The 23,042-nt window shown below is 41.3% G+C and overlaps 1 protein-coding gene across 1 annotated transcript in view; it reads left to right on the top strand.

Annotated features, from left to right (window-relative positions):
- Window positions 1-20,288, top strand: part of TGFA (transforming growth factor alpha) — a 52,042-nt gene extending 31,754 nt beyond the window's left edge. Inside the window, exons 3-6 of the mRNA XM_069942937.1 lie at window positions 6,529-6,646; window positions 10,071-10,220; window positions 12,461-12,570; window positions 15,673-20,288. Of these exons, the coding sequence (XP_069799038.1) occupies window positions 6,529-6,646; window positions 10,071-10,220; window positions 12,461-12,570; window positions 15,673-15,680 (386 nt within the window). The 3' untranslated portion in view covers window positions 15,681-20,288. The remainder of the gene's footprint in view (window positions 1-6,528; window positions 6,647-10,070; window positions 10,221-12,460; window positions 12,571-15,672) is intronic.
- The last annotated feature ends 2,754 nt before the right edge of the window (window positions 20,289-23,042 follow it).

Below are 23,042 nucleotides of genomic sequence, written 5' to 3'. Positions count from 1 at the left end.
ATTCTTGTTTGTAGTTGAATTATTTTCCAGAGGGTTCAAAGAGCGTTTCATTAACAGCGCAGCTTGTTTGCTCAGCGTGATGGTGAAAAGTAGGCTGTGTCTTTTGGAAGATTTGTCTGCAAATATGTCTGCTGCCAGTAAAATAAATAGGCTGCTTTTCTAAGGCTTGGGGGGCATCCTATGCTGCCGAGTTAAAAGGGCAGCCCTGAACCTAAAGGATTATTGATAAACAAGCAGGACTTTATTCCAAGTTATCTATTTATATATATATATATATATATATATATATATATATATATTTTATTTTTTTTTATTATTTTTTTTTTGTATTTTTATTAAAGATTTTTTCAATAAAAAGAACAGTAGATGGAGGGAATAGAACAGATCACAAGACCAGACACAAAAGGGAGGAATACATAAATATACAGAGGGGAGACTTCGCTTTAGGAGTACAGTAGTTTTTTAGGACCGATTACCCGTAGTCATGGGGTTGCTTGAGGCCCTAATATTTCTAATGGGGAGTCACAGGGTTAAGAGGTTTGGAAACACTTTGTTCACCCTGTCGGTAATTTTCCAACTTGCTATAAATTTCAGATGCTTGATTATTTTTTTTTTATTTGCCTAAAGGTGACCATACAGCTATGTCTACCGATTCCTCTATATATATGGATATAACCTTACATGTAGTACTGGATCTCTAGATATTATGGAAAGACCTGTAGACTGCCTGATTTTGCCGTTTATCACAATGAGTAAGATCTTTTTCCTTTGGTCTACCAGAGGAAATTATTCTTCATCTATACAGGATCCACTAATAATCGCAGCATGAACTGTACACACACAAAATAGACCTAATAGCAAATGATTCGTTATATATTCAGATCCAACAGAGTTGTCTTCTGTTTGTCTTTGAGGCCTATTATTGCATTAGAGCCTGAGGCAACTGGATGATTCTTCATTAGGCCAGTCTTAGTAGTCATTGATCTGGTAAAGTATAATACCACAAACACAGGCAGGCAATCCATATTGGATTGATGGGACTGACTGGGATTCTGGGAAGTCCCAGGATCACTAACTGAGTAGACTATAAGGGTCCTATTACACAGAGCGATTTTTAACTAATAACGATAAACGATCGCAAACGAGATTGTTTATCGTTGACCTGAAATCGTTCACCATATTACACAGAACAATAGTCGTTAGTTACAATCGTTATTGTGATAGTTACTATGATCATTCATTCCTTCTGATCCCAGCAAAACAATGAACAATGTGCAATTACACTGAACGATTAGTGAACAAATGCGGAACTTGAGTGAACGAATGTGGAATTATAGCAAACAATTAGCGAATGATTAGCGATAATTTTAAGTTCAGATCTAAATCAACGTTCAACGACATACGTACGATTTTTCGATTGTTGCCTGCAATTACACAGAACATTTATCATTTAAATTCAAACGATACAACGTTTTTTTGCACGATAATCATCCTGTGTTATAGGGCCCTAACACTTCAGCAAGCTCTGCAGAGTTTCTTCTTTACCAGGTACAGCTCTGTACTTTTTGTAGTGGCTGTGTCTGGTACTGCAGCTTAGTTGATTGGTGGGGTTCCTTGGAGTCAGATACTGATAGAATAAATAGGCCATAAATAAAAAGGTGTCCCCTAATTGCAGCGTTATCCCCTATTCAAAGGATAGAGAATAACAAGCTGATCAGTGGGGGGTCCAACCACTGGGACCCCAACCCCACATTTGCACTTGTGATTGCATTGGACAGCTTTCCTTCATTTTCGTGATCAGTGGGAATTCTAGAGGTTGGATTTCTACTGATCAGCTTGTTATATCCTATACTGTGGATAGGGGATATGTTTAGAATACCCCTTATATGTATAATATGGAAGACTGACATGTCTACTGACTTATGTCATTAAGATAAATAAATGACGACCACAGACGCAAGAAATAACAAAGAAACACAAAAAAACATTTCTGCCCTTAGGCTCAGGCCATTATAGTATAAACTGAAAAAGGTATCACTGTAGTATTTTAAGGGTTAAGCCTATCCCAGTATATTGATAAATCAGGTTATTGTGTGGAGCTTGCCGACTTCAAAGAGACAGGCATCTGTGATAAAGTTCAAAGCAGCTGTAAACAGGTGGTCACAAAAGTTCAGGGTTTAATCACTCGTGGAATAATAAGGTGAGGAGTGAGCGGGGGGCGGGGGCTGGGAGACAATGCACCTGGTAGGTGGCCTGGAATACAGGCCAAGACCACCGTGCCACAGTATACTGTAAAGAAATAAAAGGCCAGTATGGAAGCAAGTAAAGAAAATAAAACATTATTCAATATCTACAGTATAGTAAACCACAGGTGTAGACTAAGTATATACTACAGAAGGATAGGGCAATAACCTCAGCTTGACCTACAACTTTATTCATTATACCTGACTGACTATAGTGCAGCAGATCCTAGCCTGCTTCTTTCTATTATCCTGTTACTTCCTGCCACTTCCTTGCCTCCCCGCCCATCATTACTCGCTGTCCTCAGCTTGTCCCCAGTATTATGCTGTCCTCAGTTATGTGCCCCGCTCTCATGAGACCACCACAATGCTTCCATGCGTGGTACTTCCCATACTGGCCCCTAGGGAATGCACACACCCGCTTTAACTTCAACCCCCCCCCCCCCAATGGCAATACCTAATTGGCAATTGGCAACATCCTGTGCCTGAGCTTTGTTAGCTCCTCGCATGCCCAGCAAAGTTTTGTTATTCTGTTCTTGTTAATCTGTAGATTCTGACAAAAGCTTGCTTTCTGGACTATAATTCTAGTTGTGCTCCAGTCATTCTTAATGGGCGTTGGACTCATCTCTGGTGCGCCGGGGTGACAGGTCCCCTTTAATACCGTTCTGACTCTCGGGTGGGGTGTACAGTCCAATCTGCTGACTACATTTGCCTGCCCTCCCCTGGACCAGCCACCATCCGTACTACGGCCATGCTTATGGAGCGACCTGGTACCCTATAGGGTAAATACCCTACAGATATTTAAGAAATGTGTTTCAGCATTATTTCAGACAGGAAAAGACAAGCCACGGGTTGTCTTTATGTTTGGCTTGTTGTATCACCCTGTTGCACCCAACAGCCTGGGCACATGCCCTTACCCAGTTCTGCCTCTCATTTGTATAGGCTTTATCCTGCTACTGCAGAGTGCTACCGGTCTCCAGTTCTGTGGATTGCTCCCACCTATGCCTTAGCTATCAAGATTGATCACTTTTGCACTTAGTGATAGCCGTTTCTAATAGGTTCTAGGTGACACTGACCTCCTAATCTTCAGAAAACAAGTAGAATCTTTGTGGAATGTCCTGGTTTCTCCCTGCACTTATAAAACGATTACTTATTTGCCAGCTCCCCTCGTCCTGGGAATTACTAAGCTGTTTAGCGAATTCCAATACAACCACAAAGTGAGGCCAAGATGACTGCAGGTACCGCATGTTAACCTGTTAAGTTACAGATATTGATATGATATCTCAAGATCTTTCCTAGATGTCTTCAATATGTTAATACTTACAGTCCTTCTTTATCTGTAGGAAAGATGTTTCTAATGTCTGATGATCTATATATTATATATATATATATATATATGTATGTCTGATGAATCATCAGTGATGATATATAAGTACATGGGTTATACTGTGGAGGCTGATCTGCAGTGGGGAGCAGCTGGAGTGACATCACTGCAAAGCGGATCAGTGAAGCAAGCGCTGTAGTCCCGCCCCCAGGGCACTGAATAGCCTAATTAACATATTAACAACATGGCACTGCGGCTGAAGGGAAGAAAACCTCCCTCAGCATCTCCAGGGAACATGACAGCAGGTTACATTATTCTAACCAGCTGTTAGTTTTCCATTAAATTAAAGGGATCTGAAGATTTTTTTTAATCAACTGGTGTGAGAAAGTTATATAGATTTGTAGCTTACTTCTATTTAAAATTCTCAAGTCTTCCAGTACTTATCAGCTGCTGTGTGTCCTGCAGGAAGTGGTGTATTATTTCCAGTCTGACACAGTGCTCTCTGCTGCCACCTCTGTTTATGTCCGGAACTGCCCAAGGTAAATCCCCATAGAAAACCTCTCTTGCTCTGGATAGTCACAAACAGATTTGGCAGCACAGAGCACTGTGTCAGACTGGAAAGACTACACAACTTCCTGCAGGACTTACAGCAGCTGATAAGTCCTGTAAGTTATATACAAATCTATATAGCTTTCTGACACCAGTTGATTTATTAACAGCTTTTTTAAAAGTTATATTGAATATTATTTATTTATTTCGGAGCTCTACTATAAATGCTCATGTTATTCCTTACAACCCTTTATATTACTTCATTGGCTCCTTCTCTTCTATGGAGGTTGTCATGTTTACATTTCCAGTTCTATATATCACCTACCATTCCAAGCTTGGGTCTCACAGGTGTGACGTAACTACAGATATAACAGATGACGTCACTAATCTATGGACCTGTTTACAGGACACTTTAAAGGCGTCTCGTGTCATATGTCGCTGTCCTGAGTCACAGTTTATCCCTGTTGCGTGGTTACCGCACAGCTCTGTGGGGCTTTCACCATTGTATAATGTTTTTCCTACGTTTCCTACATGAAATATGATGTGAGACTCTGATTTGTTTTATAAAGTAATCTTTAATTCTATTCAGTTATGTGTACATTCAGTTCTAGCTGTAATCCCTGTTCTTCTGATCAGCACTGGGATCCTAGCAAAGGTTTTGTGAGCAAGCTGTATGTATTATGGATGTTAAGGCCGATACTATAGCTCAGGGGTAGGGAACCTTGGCTCTCCAGCTGTTGCAAAACTACAACTCCCATCATGCCTGGACAGCCAAAGCTAAAGCTTTGGCTGTCCAGGCATGATGGGAACTGTAGTTGTCCAACAGCTGGAGAGCCGAGATCCCCTGCCCCTGCTATAGCTGTTGGTTAATGTGTCTTCTAGGTGATATACACGGAAGGTATACAATACATAGGAGGAGATTTATCAAACATGGTGTAAAGTGAAACTGGCTCAGTTGCCCCTAGCAACCAATCAGATTCCACCTTTCATTTTCCAAAGAGTCTGTGAGGAATGAAAGGTGGAATCTGATTGGTTGCTAGGGGCAACTGAGCCAGTTTCCCTTTACACCATGTTTAATAAATCTCCCCCATAGTGTCTGTCCTGTACATAATGGGTGTGTATGCTTGTAAGACATTGTAATACATAGATTATTCTTTATTCACACAAACACAAAGGGAGAGATTTATTAAACTGGTGTAAAGTAGAACTGACTCAGTTGCCCCTAGCAACCAATCAGATTCCACCTTTCAGTTTCCACAGAATCTGTGAGGAATGAAAAGTAGAATCTGATTGGTTGCTAGGGGCAACTGAGCCAATGCTACTTTACACCAGTTGGATAAATCTCCCCCAAAGACTGTTATGAAGGAATACAGCACCTCCATGGGTCTATATACAGTCGAGAATATATCAGTATAAGGCCTACAAAGAAACTTAGGCTGGGTTCACACTACGTTTTTGCATTCTGTTTTTTTCATCCGTTTTTTGCAAAAAATGGATGCACTTGTGTCCATTGTTAACCGTTTGTCCATTGACTTTCATTATATAAAAAACAGATCAAAACGGATCCGTTTTTTTGAATGTACACAAAAACGTAGTCGACCTCATTTTTGTGACCATTAAAAAAAAAACTGATCCGTTTTGATCCGTTTTTTTTTAATAATGGAAGTCAATGGAAAAACTCATCAAAACTGATGCACACAAATACATTCGTTTTTTGCAACAACATCAAAAAACGGATGAAAAAACGTAGTGTGAATCCAGCATTAACCTGTATTTTTCTCACATATTCCATATGAATCCATGGTAAAATAAATAGTAGCATGCACCCTCATATGCTGTATTAAGATATGTTCCCACAGCGTAAAAGACCGGCTGTTCTGTGACCCAATGAAAAGATCATCCTGGCCGGTACTGCAGTACCAGCCGGATGATTTTTTCGGCCGCAGTGTTCTGATGCGGGCGCATCCATGCGTGCCCACATCAGAACTCCCCACAGCACACTATGAAGCATGTGGCCGGATACGCTCGCTCCACAGTGTGCACAACGGCCGTGGTTTTACAAGAATATATACGGTGAGTGAACATAGCCTTACAAAGATATTATTCCGTAGGAAGACTCCGCAACTTGCCGCAAGCATTATATGGTACCAGCCACAGCAGTGCCTTAGTGATTCTATTGTAAAATTCTGTGAGAAAATGTATATATATATATATATATATATATATATATATATAAAATTATTTATATATATATAAATTACATATTTATTGTTATCATTCATATATATATATATATATATATATATATATATATATATATATATATATATACAAAATCACAAACTTCACAACTGTATGCACACAATGTACCAATGTTAGTCCATTATCCTTAATAGGCTTTTCTTTGCTTTGCAGATCCTCCAGTTGCAGCCGCTGTGAGATCTCACTTTCTGGATTGTCCGGATGCCCACACCAATTTCTGTTTCCATGGAACTTGTAGGTATCTAGTGCAAGAAGAGGAGCCAGCCTGTGTGTAAGTCCCCCTCCATATCCATGTGTTATAATATAGCTGCGTATGAAGAATATGTAGGATGTTTTGAGTAATATTTACATTGTAACCGCAGTGTCGGAGAAGTTGGTTATAGACACAAACATTTAGGACCTAAGATCAGCAACGTATATGCCCAAATGATTTCTCATCATTTTCCCATGGAAATGTATTTTTGCTCCTGTAAGCAGAACTTTTGTACTGTTAAATATTTGCAATGCAATTTATGGAACACATACCAGCAATGGAAGCAGACATATGCAATTTGTTGATGGACTGATCCGTGTGTACTAGACCTTGCTTTATGGTTAACAGTAACAAGTGGCATGGTCACCTATGTACACAATGTATATCATATATAGCACTTAACTACCAAAAAGTTGAGCAACTTTATGAATACATGGCATCACTGATCTTGGATGGATCGTAAATTACATCCTGTAAGTTGCATTTAAAATTCCCTAAGTATTTGCCAAGGCATTTCTTTAAAGCAAAGGTACCAGCAGTACATTCGCTTTAAGTTTTTTACATGGATAGAATGGTGCCGTCACGGGTGCTGCGGTCCTTTTTTTTGAACTGCTGCCTGGTTCCCGTGTACGGCGCCATTCTACTCTGAAGCACTGGAGGGGCTGAAGCACTGGAGGCGGGCCGGTCCAGTGGGAGGAAACCTCCGCCCCTCTGTGATGCAGCTCCATTGATTCTAATAGCGCGGCATCATAGAGCGGAGGGGGTTTCCTCCCACTGGGGGCGAGCCAGCCCTCCTCCAGTGCTTCAGCTCCTCCCAGTGCCCAGGATTAAAATGGCGCCGTACGCGGGAACCGGGCCGCTGTTCAAAAAAATCACAGCGGCACTGGCTTCCACCTTTCCATGCATGTGAAAAACTTAAAGCAAATGTACTGCTGGTACATTCACTTTAAAGGGGTTATCCAGCGCTACAAAAACATGGCCACTTTTGCCCCACTTTTGTCTCCAGGTCAGGTGTGGTTTCCAATTAAGCTCCATTTACTTCAATGGAACCGAGTTTCAAACCCCACCCAATCTGGAGACAAAAGTGGGGCAAAAGTGGCCATGTTTTTGTAGCACTGGATAACCCCTTTAAGAAGTATGGGTAATGTAGACACTATACAGGAATTATTACCCATCTGTAATTTAGTGACAGTTAGTAATATAACTGAGCAGCTAGTGTGTCTTCTGGTGTATGGAGTCTTATAAGTAATACAGTGCTCATGGGAAAAAGTATGCAAAGTAGCACTGCTACAAAGGAATAAAGCATGCTCCTTGCTGCCACTTATTGATGGTAGCATCCCTATGAATCAGTGCTCTACCCATACAGAGACTTCAAATAGTTATTCCCAGAAGAGAAAGTTACCCATATACAAGAAGGAGCACATGAAGGAAAGTAGCACATGCCTTCAGAATGAGATTACTAAGGAATTGTTTGCAGTGTGAAACCAAAAAGAACTGTATTTATAAAAAAAAATAATAAATAAATAAAACAACTAAAAAAATGATCTTAAAGGGGGTACTCTGGACAAAGGTAAAAAAAAATAGGGAGTGCAGGGGGTCGTGGGAACATAATAAATAGATAAATAAAGCGATACTTACCCATCCTAGTTTCCCCACAGTCGCATTGCCACTGCTCACTGTCACCTGCCAATCTCCTGTATCTCCTGGTCCTGTGATGTCACAGTCCTGCTCAGAAATGCCTGCTTAGACAATCGGTGACTGAGGCTGGACACCTGTACAGTTTTAGACTCACTGAGTGGGTAGTTCCTGCAGTGCTGTAACGACTGGAGTGTGACAGGGACAGGTAAGTATTAATTCATTAGTGTGTTCCCACCACCTCCTGCCCTCCCGTTTTTTTTTATTTTACCTTTGTCCGGAGTACCTCTTTAAACTATTAATATAAATCCATGACTGTAGTTAAAGTGATATTGTCACCCCCTTTCCACATAAGAAGTTCTCAGCACCTTTCTTAAGCTTATATTCTGGACATTTCATATCTTACAGTATAAAGGTTCTCTTGGTGATCTCTCACCTCAAAAATGCATGTCATTGTTGGTGGACATAGCCATAGGGACGTGACATCATCTGCTTCTAGGCCCTGCCCCCTTAGCAGCCATTGGAATGGCCCGACCTAGAGGCCTAGACCATGCCCCCTCTGACCTTGGCTTTCACAGAGAGAGCGGGGGTTATGCCTCTATGTCGGCTCATTATGATGACACTGCGAAGGGGGCGGGGCCTATGGCACCAATCTGCCCTGAGATCATGGGGACCCTACAGCACTGTCCACCATCAATAACATGCATTTTTGAGGGGAAAGACCACAAAGAAATCCTTTATACAGTAAGACATGAAATGTCCAGAATATAAGCTTAAGAATGGTGCTGCTAACTTCTTTGTAAAGGGGGTGATAATATCGCTTTAAGGGTAGCTTCACACGTACCGTATCGCTGCGTTTTTAATGGTGCGTTTTTAACGGTGCGTCTTTAACGCTGCGTTTTTGCTGCGTTTTTTACATGCATGTTTTGATTTTCATGTGAAAATCAAAACTCGCATGTAAAAATCGCACCAAAAACGCAGCGTTAAAAACGCAGCGATACGGTACGTATGAAGCTACCCTAAAGGGGTTATTCAGCATAAGAAAAACATGGTCACTTCCCAAGACAGCACCACTCTTGTCTCCAGTGTGGTGCCGTTTTGTAACTTGGTTCCAAACAGAGCTTAATTGCAAACTGCATCTGATTTGGAGTCGTGTTGTCTCTGGAAGAAAGCGGCCATGTTTTTCTAATGCTGGCTTTAACTTATGGGTAAAGGCTTCATATAAAGTAAATAAATGAACCTTGTAGCCCCACGTTGCTCTTGAACCTTCCTTATGAAATAGGAATATACAAGGTCAAAGGCGTTTTACATTCTATCAGAAAGACTTTTCATTATGGACTTCAAACTTGCTGAATCATCCACACTTTTCTAGATATCGGTACAAAACAGATAACCTTTGATTTCCATAGCATTCATGGAATAACTGGGAAAGACTACTTCTGATAACATATGCGTAGTTCTACGTCATCTATTTGATTGACAGGTTGACTATTTGGCTGTCAGTCGTAAGACTTCAGAAAGAAGATGATAAACTTCAACAGATATGAAACACTTTAGTGATGCTATACACTCTTCTCAGTGGTGATATATATAAATAAATTTATATATATATATATATATATATATATATATATATATATATATATATGAATTCTCCATGATAGGTCAAATGAAGGAAATGACTGCACCAAGTACCCCTGAAGACCTTTATAAGACATGATCTTTAAGATATTTGACTACCATAAACGGTGAAGAAGATGTGGTAGTCGGACTATTGTTGATGTTGCTTTCTTGTCTTCTCTTCCAGATGTCTTCCAGGTTTTGCTGGCAAACGCTGTGAGCATGCCGACCTCTTGGCGGTGGTGGCAGCAAGTCAGAAGAAGAACACCATCACAGCACTAGTGGCGGTGTCAGTGATATGCACAGGTCTTCTTATTATGGGCTGTATATTAATGCAGTAAGTAGGACATTGCCTCCTTATTTTATCAAACCATGTTTTTCAGGTGTGACATAAAGATATGGAGATAGGCATAGAGATATGTTTGAAGGGTTCCTCCGAGATTGGCTTTAAACCTCAATAGATTATCTGTAGCAAAGGCCAATGTTAATCAGTTGGTGTCTAACGTTTATCAGCAAAAGGAAAGGGTTCAATCTCTCATACGTTCCATATCCTGTACATTATGAACACAGGTAAAATGAATCATACATACAGGAGGCTGTGAATGGGACGTGCGGCAGTACTAGACATAGCTGCCCATAGTGGCTGTCCCTTTGCAAACAATGACATAGATGCTGTGCTCACAGGAGCATTATGGCCCCTCGAAGTCCCAGAGGTCAGACCTTCACCAGTCAAACAATGATGGCCAATTGTAACATAGTTTTGCCATCCCAGAAAAGAATTAAGGTGGCTGTGCACTAGACATGGGCAAACCTCGGGATTTGATTACCAGCGGCTGAAGAAGTTGGGTGCAGCCCGAAAGCTGCCTGGAAAACATGGATACAGCCATAGGCCATAGGCTGTATCCATGTTTTCCAGGACTCCCTAAGGCTGCATTCAACTTCTTCAGCCACCGGTAATCATATGCCGAGCGTTCTGGTTCAGAAGGACTTGAGCGTGCTCGAGGTTCACTCATCTCTACTGTACATAATGGTTGAACAACCAGTAAATAAACAATCGTCTGATGAATGATTGTTCCATAGATGCAGCCATACACCTTTGGGTCCATGTTGGCCTTCCAAAGTTGCTCTAACTGGTCATACATGAACAGTGTCACTGGGTGAAAGATGAATGATCCTTTAGGCTATGTTCACACTACGTAAAAGTACGACAGCCATACTTAATGCAGTGTGGAACATTGCCTCCCATGCCGGGTCGCAAAGAACTGACACATCGGTTTTCTGCGGCTGCAATTCAGTAAACTGAGGCCGTAGGAAACCCTGTCAGTTTACACAATGAAGCGAGTGGCTCTGTCCGCTTGCTTCATTGTGCGCTATGGGGAGTTCTGATGCGGGCGCGCGCTGATGTGCCCGGATCAGAACACTACGGCCATAAAGATCATCCAGCCGGTACTGCAGTACCGTCCGGGATGATCTTGGCAGAGAACGGCAGTTCCGTGACCCGGCTGGGTGGCGGAACGGCTGGTCCGATACGAAGTGTGAACATAGCCTTAAGGAATATTCTAGGAATGCTTAGGAATGCTCTTACAATATTTCTTCCCCAAAATATCGCTCTTCAGCAGACAATCTTTTGTTTGACTATTGTCAGACACAGCTATCTGTATTACACATAATATCCTAAAATTTTCAGGCATCCCACAACTTCTCAGGTAGCGTGGTTTTTCCGGTACATATGTACAAATGATTACACAATGATTAAGCATTTATTATACCTGTTTAGACAGTGACTAGGTTCAGCCCAAGAAGGTGCTAATTATTTACTCACAATAGCAATGCTTATAGGTACTTAAAGGAGAAGTCTAGCAGATTATAACATCCTGCAAGGGCAGGAGGGAAATTGATTACAAGTACTAACTTACCTCTTCCCATGCCAGCAGTGAGCGGTGGGGCCAGCTGTTGGACCCCCGCTGACCCCACCGGAGTTGAAAGGTCACGACCCGGCTGATGGACTGGCTGCTCAGCCAGTCAGTGACTGGGGCGGGACTCTGCTTCAGTCACTGATTGGCTGAGGGGTCACTCCATCAGCCAGGAAAGGCATTTCCCCCCAAGTCGAATTTTATAATCCACCGGACTTCTCCTTTAATTACGACTCCAACCAGTAAGTCAAACATTTTTTTTATACATGACTTATGAAAAAAATCATATTTTTGGTGTCTAGTTCATAGTAGATAATTAAAGATTAGTGTATATTGTCCCTAAAATATTGTGTTTTACTTTGGGCTAACTGTCCCTAATAAAAAGAGTATGCTCCAAACTAGGCAGAACCCCCACAACTGATATAACAGGTCCATGTTAAGGATACACTGTCAATTTTGTGACCCCCTTTAACATGAAGCATTTTGACTCGCAATCAAAGGCCACAAATCTTGGATCTACCTTCTGGGGTTTTTGCCTTTCTCTGGGTTAACACTATATGGTATTAGGTTGAATTGGTTGATGTCTTTTTTAATTTACATGTAAGGGTGAAGAGTAAAAAACAAACCCCCTCCTGGACACTTAGAATGTTCCTTTATGTTGCAGTTGTTGCAGTTGGAAGAAGCACCGCGAGTGGTGTCGATCAGTTATGTGTCGGCAGGAGAAACCAGATGGACTCTTCAAAGGGGGAGCATCCTGCTGCAAATCAGAGACAGGTAACTAGGCATTAGGAATAACATGAGAATGAGGTGGAGGATGATGAGTGTCTGATTTTATGCCTCTTAACTAAACTCATGTCGTAAGTGTTAGTGTAGGAATGACAAATCTGATGTCATAGCATTAGAAGCTTGACACCCAGGGAGAAGATGAGCGAGCTGTAATTACAAGGAGATTAAGTATATGGACATCACACCTGCTTAGGAGATGAGTGCACAGGGAATATGGAAGTGTGATCTTTGGGCTCCATCCAAAACCTTTATATAACACTCACACTACCAGATGCTCCAGCAGTTCAGGGGTATGACCAATAACGGGAGGTGGAGCCACATGGAGCTCTTCAGCCCCCTTATCTGTGGCTGATGCCATAACATTACTAGGACATAGGACTGGGGCTAAGACCAGATCACTGACATGGAACACTATGAGATTAACCATATCAATTGGTCATATCTATAATAGCCATCAACTCTTTTAATGGTCCCTGTGGCTCAACACCATCTATTTTATTTGAAAGTAGCTTAATATCATCAAAGAGTTGGACACCTCTGATCTGTCGGTACATCTTTACTTCTGAACATGTAATTTACCTTCCATTTAGAAATCTACTTTCTATCTACATACTATATAAGAATGCAGTCAAGGGAATAAAATAAGTATTAGGCTATGGTCACACGTAGTATGAGACCGGACGTTCTGTGACCCGGCTGGGTCATGGAACGGCCGGTCTCAGAAAAGATCATCCCGGCTGGTACTGCAGTAAGAGTAAACCTGATAGGTTCCCTTTAAGTATATATAATGATATGATGTAGCATGTATACCTGACCTTTAGGGGGGACTGTAAATTAAGAAGATTGAAACGAACATTCTGCTAGATATATTTGGAGGTTTCCTATATCCATTTGGATATTTTAGTGTGGATAACAATACCTGCCCACCTATGAAGCAATTATCATTAACGTCCCACCAGCTTTGATGGCATGATGGCCGGTCTGAGAACCAGCTAGTAATCCTCCTCTCATCCATTTGTATAACACTGGAAAAGGACAGGTGGGATTTGGCTGAAGTCAAGAACCGAGAAATATATCTAGGCCCTAGTTTACAGCAGAGCTTCATGAGGGTGAGGAGTCTTTCCATCTTTCCACATGTTTCCATAGGAGACAAAGTGACTCTGTGCACGTCCCCAGCTTACTCAGCCGCACAATGGCTGCGTTGTTCTCACGTCGACAGTTAAACGCAACAACCCTGTGGATACTGTAACCTTTCAGCGCCGACGTTCAATGATTTTAAATTGCATCTGGCAGGAGGCCACAGATTTATGGTCTGAGCTGCCCTTTTCAACCCCTAAACCCAAAACCTCCCTGGTTTCCAAGCTTCATCTTATAGAACATCCTGTTTCCACTTTATATAAATTTAGCACAGACAGAAAACCAGCTAAACAAAGTCATTCATCTAATACATTAATATTATATAGTCGATGACCATTGATATTAATATTGTCTTCTGAGATTTTACTCAAATAAAGAACTTAACTCCTGCCCAAGAAACAAGCATCCCAGGTCTGTTACGTAGAATAGAGATGCCCAACCTTTTCTACTTAGTGAGCCGCATTCAGCGTTGGTCCAGGAGCCATTTAACATAGTTAATCTTGTGGAACAAGAAATCATAGAATTGCAGATGGTGAAATTTGCTCTTCATATTATACCAACAAAGGTGGCACTATCGAGAGGTTAGAGAATAGTGGCATTATTGTCTCTTTGGAATTCTTACTAGTTCATGTGGATATAACACAGAGTAAGATGGGGATGGCTATAGTCGAAATTACCTAGTAAGGACCTGATATTACACGGCTTCTAATGATATTGTTCCAAGGATATGCTCATTGATGCTGGTCCAATAAAATAAGGGCTCTATGCTGGTTTATTGGCATTGAAAATAGCATTGGGATCCAAAGCTTCAATCTGACTAAGTCATAAACTGAATTGAGACACAGATGAACGGCACGCACCAATCGGTTGAATGGTAATTTATTTGTGAAGCACACAACACCGGAAACAAACAACAGTAGACAAAGATCAACAAAGGCGTTCCACAAGGCAACGGCCGTTTTGCGCACGCGCGCTTCCTCTGGCCAATAGGAACCACAATAAGTAGAATTACATGTGGTACAGGGGACAGATAATGTGGCCTGAAATGTGTTATCTGTTCACTGTACTTTGCTGGATTATGTTTAGAACCTATGCCTAAATTAATTCCATTGGATGTTACCCAAAGTGCTAGAACCTTCTACTTGTTAAGGTGAAATAAGCATCCTACACGTAAGATAGAGACATTGAATTGTGAGACTCACTTGAGACATCACTTGGTATGAGATCTTTGTCCATATATACAGGATTATATTTATATAATATCTGTCTATAGTTCGTGCATATTGTTGTACAAAATCATACAAATGACTCCTTTTACTATGTCCTGGCTATAAGGGTGTTTGTCCTGTTATCCTATCTATCCATCAATGGTAATTTTTAGATGATGTGATACTCACCCAAGAACATGAGCTAGTTACTAATACTAAGATATAATAATATACGTATATAATATACTGTATCTTCATCTTTGTGGCATGGTTGCTATCAGTGATTAAAGAGGTTATCCAGCGCTACAAAAACATGGCCACTTTCCCCCTACTGTTGTCTCCAGTTTGGGTGGGGTTTTGAAACTCAGTTTTATTGAAGTAAATGGAGCTTAATTGCAAACTACAACTGAACTGGAGACAACAGTAGGGGGAAAAGTGGCCATTTTTTTTAGCGCTGTATTACCCCTTTAAATGTTCATTCTTAACTGATAAATATATAGCATGACCTCACGTTGTAGTGTTTTACAACTTCTCTTGAATTCCTAATGAATTCCTTGGTCATGAGATTGCAATTTACGCAGAAGGCTGCTACGGTAGAGCGTTTGCTTCTAAGGGTGGCAGCATGAAGGTCATCCATAATACTACATTATAACATTCATTTTAAGCCCTCTAGAGGCACATGCTATAGCGTTACCTACTCAGTTATTCCAAGAAAGACCTCTAAATGTTCTCTTTTTCTTCACAGTGGTCTGAAGAGGGATCTGCAGAAAATAAGGGCATCTCCCAGCTATGGAGCAACCTCCCGGACCCATCCTGCTCGACTCACATCTCGGACTACAGCTGGGACACATATTGTTAACAGGGCACATGCTGGGGAACATGATCCATCCCAAAGACATGGGAACTCTACCTAATGTGCCTAGCATAATGTGAAGCAGTGGAGAATGGAGAAAGACAACACTTCACACTGGAAATTGAGCTACATTTGGATTCCAAGTACTGTATGGGGATCATGGAGTGTGTCCAGCATAGGAGAGACTGACGCTACAAGTGTTGAACCTGTTTTGTTACAAAAAGCACCTACTATGGGCCAGAATAATTTTTTAATTCTAATACTGCCAGTTGGGTCTTCAATGTGTATGTCAGTGAGTTTTAGGCCCATCTGTTGGTCAGACATTGATACATAATTTTTTTTTATTATTTTGACACTCTGAAAAGTGTTGCTTCTTATGGACCATTCTCTTATATACCATGCTGATGGCATTTCAGTATATTCGTAGATTTATATCTAGGGACAGCTTGGTGATATCCACGGGAATAGAAACATTCGAGAATCGATATGTTGACACGTTCATGCTCGAGGAGAAGAAAGTTATTTTTGTATATTTAAAGAGCAGATTACCTACACAGTGCATTAGTATTAAACTTCTTTAGCCTATTATCTTCGGTCTAGAAAAACTCGAAAAAAGATTCACAAGAACACTCAAACTTCGCCATTTTTTCTATTGCGTGTTTTTGTAAAAAAAGAAAAATTGCATTTGAACTGATATTCAATGACCATTTGGAATATTTTTGTTTTTTTAGCATATTAGTTCATGAGTCACAATCATTACAGCTTATTCATTGTATATCCATGCAGCACACTGAATGGCTTGGATTGTGGGCGTTGATCCAATGGAACCTCCCTTCTTCGGTTCTTGTATTGTTTTATGGCTTACCTTTTACAGGCTCTACTCTGGAAGAATGGGACGGATAGCAGGAAAAATTAACATGGTGTCTTAATTATTGTCTTGTAGACATTGATGAGAACGTGAGTCACTATGAGAGGGTTTCGATCTCACAATCCCATGTCTGGGGACGTAGAAAAACAGCTGTGCTTGGCATCAGACTGACATGGGCTACATTCCTAAACTCACCTCTTACCTTAGGTTTCAAAGGAGATGTGACTGTCTGTACGTCATAGTCAGTGCTGTGAAGCAGGTTTTAGCATGTGTAAAGTAGTCAGATGGTGCACACAGCCTTAAAGGAAATCTATTGTTAAAAAAAATTACACATTTTTTAAGGATTTTTTTAGAGCACATACAATATGCCAACACTTCCTGTAGTGTGCATCTCCCTTTTTTGGTCAGGGCTGTGTACTAGAAGTGTTATTATGATGGAATGACAACTCTTGTTTTGCTAGAGACTAAACAGGCAGGGTAACACTAAAGATAAAAGTAGAAGGTGGAAAGCATAAATGAATGCTTAAAGGGATACTAAACTTAGAAATGAATAGTAGAACTAAACTAACATTACGTTAGTGGAGATACAGAGCCTATTATACAGAGAGATCACCGGCTGTTGGTGGATAGTATTTTGAAAGGCTTAAAGTGAGAAATCGGCTGACAAGTGAACTTTTGTTGCTGTTGCACAGGGGGATATCTGCCTTATTTTGTATATTATCACTCTGTGTAATAGGGCCCTTATCCCTCCAAGAACCATAGGGTAGTGATGTGAAGTTTCCCAGGACGAGATCCAGCTTTTCCCAGCACCTGGGAAGGAGCGGCATGGAGCGGCAGTGAGTTAAAAAGCAGCCAACTAATAAGCCAACTGCTGGGCTAATAAAGCAATTTGCTTCATTTTTAGTGTAAATTCTCTATCCAGCACTAGAGATAAGCGAACTGTTCGGACTTTTGGTCCGAAAGAAGTTCGCTCTCTCATTATGCCTGCGATCCCGGCCGCATAGTTGCGCTCCCGGGAATATGCGGCCAGGATATTCCAGGGAATCCATGGTGAATTCCCTGGAATATCCTGGCCGCATATTCACAGGATCACATCTATGCGGCCGGGATCTCAGGCATAATGAGAGAGTGCCGATGCCGTCGGACCAAAAGTCTGGCGGTCCGCTCATCTCTATCCAGCACCATCGGGAGGCCACCATACTCTTTATACAGTTAGCAAACCTGCCAACATTGGTGGGTTTACCTGACCTTAGTATAAGGTATCTGGGCACCTTTATAGTCAGACACTGAACAGCAAGAAGGTTGGAAACAATGGCTGATCTCCTGGGATACACCAGAAGGATTTTTTTATATAGCTATAAGTTTTAGTTGTAATTTGAGGTAAAATAGGATCAATTGCTGGAATACTTTTCCTTAAAGTTGACAAAAGTTGTCATATATCATGTACATTAACTAGAAATTATAAATTTCCTTTATAGCTTAGTGCACCTTAAAGGGCACTGAGTGGCTGTGAGAGTGCTCATAGATATTAAGTCAGAAAAAAGATAAATCTACAGCAATGACTAATGTGGCACTTCGTTGATTTCTAGAAAGATCCTCCTAATTGTCAGTGCACATCTCATAGACACCAAATATTGATGAAACTTCTGCAGGTTCTGGAGACAGAAGAATTTTGTAATGTCAGTATGGTCTTTTATATTGCCAAACCTTTTTTGAAGCTATCCATTTTTCTGACCTTAAGTTGTGTTCAGTAATCCTCCATACATCAATCATTGCATAGGGCCATAAATTGCACATTGTAGGCCAACATAAGAGAAGGGCAAGACAACCTAGCCAGGGGGCAATGAGCACATGGTGTGACAGTGCAGAATGTCATATTCATTGTTGACCCTGCAGCCATCATTAGGTTTCATAGATTGATAGTTGAGGATTGAGGTTGCTATGGCATACTTATAGTTGTGTTAAGTATTTATGTAAAAAATAAGAAAGTGTGGGATAGAAAGTGTCAATTTCCTTAGCTGTAAAATAATGTTGAAGCCTAAACCCAGTGTCATTTAGGCTCATTCAGAACTATCATTCAGTACATATAACTCTGCTACCGTAAATGTAATTGCACAAACATTTGTCATATATGGTAGGATAAAAAAAATATTAGTTGTTGCTTTTAGGCCAATTGATTTGTCATCGGAGGGTAAAGTAATGTATGATAGCCAGCCATTGTGTATTAAAATGGATCAAGTGGAGTCTTCCATAGCAAAGCAAAACCTGACAGACCAAATAAAAAATCCAATAAAGCACCCAACATTACGGTGGAAACTCAATGGATCCTAATAAAGTCAATGGAGTCCATAGGATGCTGTCGGTGTCCAGTGTGTAAGGGACCCGTAACCGCTATTACGGATGTGAACACAACTCTACATCTACAGTATGCATGGATTTGGCTTTCAAGAGTAGACCTACAGTTCATAGACATCATTGGGAATCTAACGTTTTTTGTTCTTATTTGCTTCTTACACTACACAACATGCCCATTTTTTTTTATCTCCATGCATACACGGCATTGAAGCATCCATTGAACTGAGTTTTTAACGTAAATCATTTACAATCATTTTCTAGTTATGCTTTCTTCCGACCATACTGCGTTGTGTAAATTGTTATATGGTTACATAAAGCTGTGAAGGAGGCCATGTGCTGTGTACCTGTTACTTACAGACACAGGGGGGCAAGTCTTTGTACAAGAAGAATGAATTCATTTTCTACTAAGTATTGAAAACTAGTGACCATAGATGCAACAACACAATACTGTGGGGTAAACATCTTCATTTGGAATGGGTTTCCCATGGAGGCAGGTGTATTATCCACATGGCTGTTATCCACCATGAGCTTCATATTAGGGTAAAGCATAGGGATGGGGAACCTTTGGCTCTCCAGCTGTTGCAAAACTACAATAACCATCATGCCTGGACAGCTAAAACCAAAGCTTTGGCTGTCCAGGCATGATGGGAACTGTAGTTTTGCGACAGCTGGAGAGCCAAAGGTTCCCTCTCCTTGTTATAACACAATAATAAACAATGCAAAAATATATACAGGGTGGGTTATAGAGGCTTGTGGAACATGTGCCCTGGGTGCTGGTAGCCAGAAGGGGTACTACAAGCCACTCTACCCTGTCCAGAATATAGGGGCTCTGCTATATCTAGTGTGATTTCTATACCTTTGAGCTAAATTGGCTCCAAAGCTGAAAGCCTTATAGTAAAAACATAGAACACACTAATAAGCAGATCCTATAAATACCATATTGTAAAAATTCATATTTTTTATTTTATTTTTTGTTTGTTTTTGGTCAAATACTTTGAAATCTGACGACGAGCCTTGATCCCGGTTAGTGATGTATTACTACGTCCCATAACTTGTGTTTTGCAAAAGCTTCAAAACCGACCGATGTTAAATGTTATCCGAGACTCTTTTGTACTCTAACCGAGCGGTCACTTTGTAGGGATGATAACTTTAATGTATATCTTGCACTGAAAGAGAAGGTAATATTTAAAACTTAATTTATTTGTATTCTAAATTAATTGCAATGTTGTGTGATTGGCTGGATATTAGTTATTTAAAAAAAAAAAAAACCTTGGATATTAAACTTTTTTGTACTCATCTGTGCTGAATGTTTTTGGTTATTTCTTGGAAAATTTGTATGTGCCCCTATGGTTTAATAAACAGTTCCCCGTGGTAAATGAACATAAATCTGTCCCATTCTCAATATCACAGGTAGCTGAGAATCAGTGGCATAGCTACCTTAGAGGCAGGCCAGGCAGCCGCTATGGGGCCCGTACCGCAGGGGGCCTGGGGATGCACAGGGAAGGTAAGAGCTGTCCTGTGTCCTTCTGCTTATACCCTTATGTACTGCAGTGTATAAGTGAACCAAAGTTTACGTACATGCTGCAGCACAAAAAAAGGGTTAAAAAGCAAAAGACAAGAAGATCTCTGCTTCACTGCTTTGATAAGCCCTGACCTCTGTTCTCCGCTGCAAACTTCAAGGTCAGGGGTTATCAGTGCATGAGCAGTGAAGCAAGGGGAGGCCCCTTACAGTTTTTTGCTATGGGGCCCTATGAATCTTAGCTACACCCCTGTAGAGAAGAAGAGGTGACTGCCAGTTATCGGGGAGAAGGGCTCCTAGTCTTCTGTTCTAGAAAGGAGACCAGAATATTTTCTCCCCAAACACCAGCAGACATATCCTCTGCTCGGTAAATTCTACTGCACTGTACAGCCTGCCCTGCCTTTCCTAGCACTTCTGTAAGATGAGATAACACTAGTGGTCAATAAGAGTCCTTGCCCAGGACATGCTGTGTACAGTACAGCAGACTTTGCTCAGCCGAGGATGTGGTTGTCAGCGCTCAGGTAGAAAAGAAGCCACACCCTCTGCTGCATTGTACATAGGGGGAGATTTATCAAACATGGTGTAAAGTGAAACTGGCTCAGTTGCCCCTAGCAACCAATCAGATTCCACCTTTCATTCCTCACAGACTCTTTGGAAAATGAAAGGTGGAATCTGATTGGTTGCTTTACTTTACACCATGTTTGATAAATCTCCCCCCATAGTTTCTTAAAAAAACAGTCATAAAGATACCATGCAATTCCACTATACTGTACAAGGGCCAAATACTACCACATATTACCTCCACAGTGTCTGCATTACACTACCATAACATTACTAAATAATATCTCCATCACAGGTTCCATCACAAAGGTTTATGTGTATAAGAGGATGGGGAGAGAGCTGTCAGATGAATTAAAGGGGGTACTCCAGTCTTTCAGTACTTATCAGCTGCTATATGTCCTGAAGGAAGTGGTGTATTTTTTCCAGTCTAAGGCTATGTTCACACTACGTAAAACTACATCGTATACGCTTCGGCCGGGATCTGCGTGGCCCCGCAAATAACTGACAGGTCAGTTTTCTGCGGCCGGAATTCAGTGAATTACGGCCGCAGAAAGACCTGTCAGTTCACACAGTGAAGCGAGCGGCTCTGGATGCTCGCTTCACTGTGTGCTATGGTAAGCGCTGATGCGGGCGCACGCTGATGCGCCCGCATCAGAGCTCTGCGGCCGGAAAGATCATCCGGACGGTGCTTAAGTACCAGCCGAGATGATCCGGCCAGAGACCGGCCGTTCCGTGACCCGGCCGGTCTCATACGTAGTGTGAACATAGCCTAAAACAGTGCTCTCTGCTGACTCCTCTCTGAGTGACAGGAACTGTCCAGAGCAGTAGAAGTTTTTTTTATTAGGATTTGCTACTGTCCAAAGCAGGGGAGGTTTTTTATTATTAGGATTTGCTACTGTCCAGAGCAGGAGCAAATCCCCATAGAAAACATCTCCTTACTTTTGAATAAAAAGAGTTTTAAAAGAAAGAAAACCTCTCCTGTTCTCCAGACTAGAAAGAATCTACTACTTCCCGCAGGACATCCCGCAGCTGATAAGTACTGGAAAGCTTCAGATTTTTTTTTAATATAAGTAAATTACAAATCTCTGGCACTTTCTGGCCACAGTTGATTTGAAAGATTTTTTTTTTTGTTTTGCTGGAGTACCATATTGACGGTGTATGGCCATGTTTAGAGCCCCACATGCAGATAAAATACCTCCCTAGTGCCCCCCACACAGCTATAGTGTTATAATGTCCTTAATGTCCCATACACATATAGACTGGGTTCACACGCTGTATGACACTGGCTGTTCTGTAACCCGGCCGTGTCACAGAACGGCCGGTGTCAGTGAAGTTCATCTGGGCTGGTACTGCATTCGGGTGAGCCCGCATACAAATTGACCATAGCACACAATGGAAAGTTCGGCCAGAGCCGTACTTTCCATTGTTTGAACTATCAGTGTTGTGCGGCTACTATTCTCGGACGGAGTGTATACTGTGTATACACTCTGGCTGGGATTCCCTCTGACTTCAATGCAATGTATCTTTTCTACTAATCATGGCCACTGTTACAAATAGAAAAGATAGGTTGTGTAAACATAGCCATAAAGTGACACCTTGGTGCTCCACATACAACTTAAGTCCCGCATAGTATCCTACTGTAAATGTATCTAAAGTACCCCCATACAGTTAAACTGCCCACAGTGCAGCTAGGGCTACGGCCTGTAACCTGCTCTGTCGATGGCATGGTGCAGGTAAAAGACATGATGGCCTTGCTGCATTGCACCAACCTGCAACAAGCTTTGTAAGATACAGAGACAAAGTGCCTGCAGCCTACTAGAGTCTATAGCAGCACAGAGTACGTTGGCCTTGACAATGGCACTACAGTTAAAAGGGGCGGGGGGATTAAAAAGCTTAAATGCCCCAATGCATTTGTAACATAACTCCTTTTTTAAAAAATAATTCTTGCATATTCACTTC

Source organism: Dendropsophus ebraccatus, chromosome 1 (assembly GCF_027789765.1).
Source record: "Dendropsophus ebraccatus isolate aDenEbr1 chromosome 1, aDenEbr1.pat, whole genome shotgun sequence".
NCBI lineage: Eukaryota > Metazoa > Chordata > Amphibia > Anura > Hylidae > Dendropsophus > Dendropsophus ebraccatus.
Note: the sequence above shows the minus strand (reverse complement) of the source record. Positions and strands in the feature narration are given on the sequence as shown.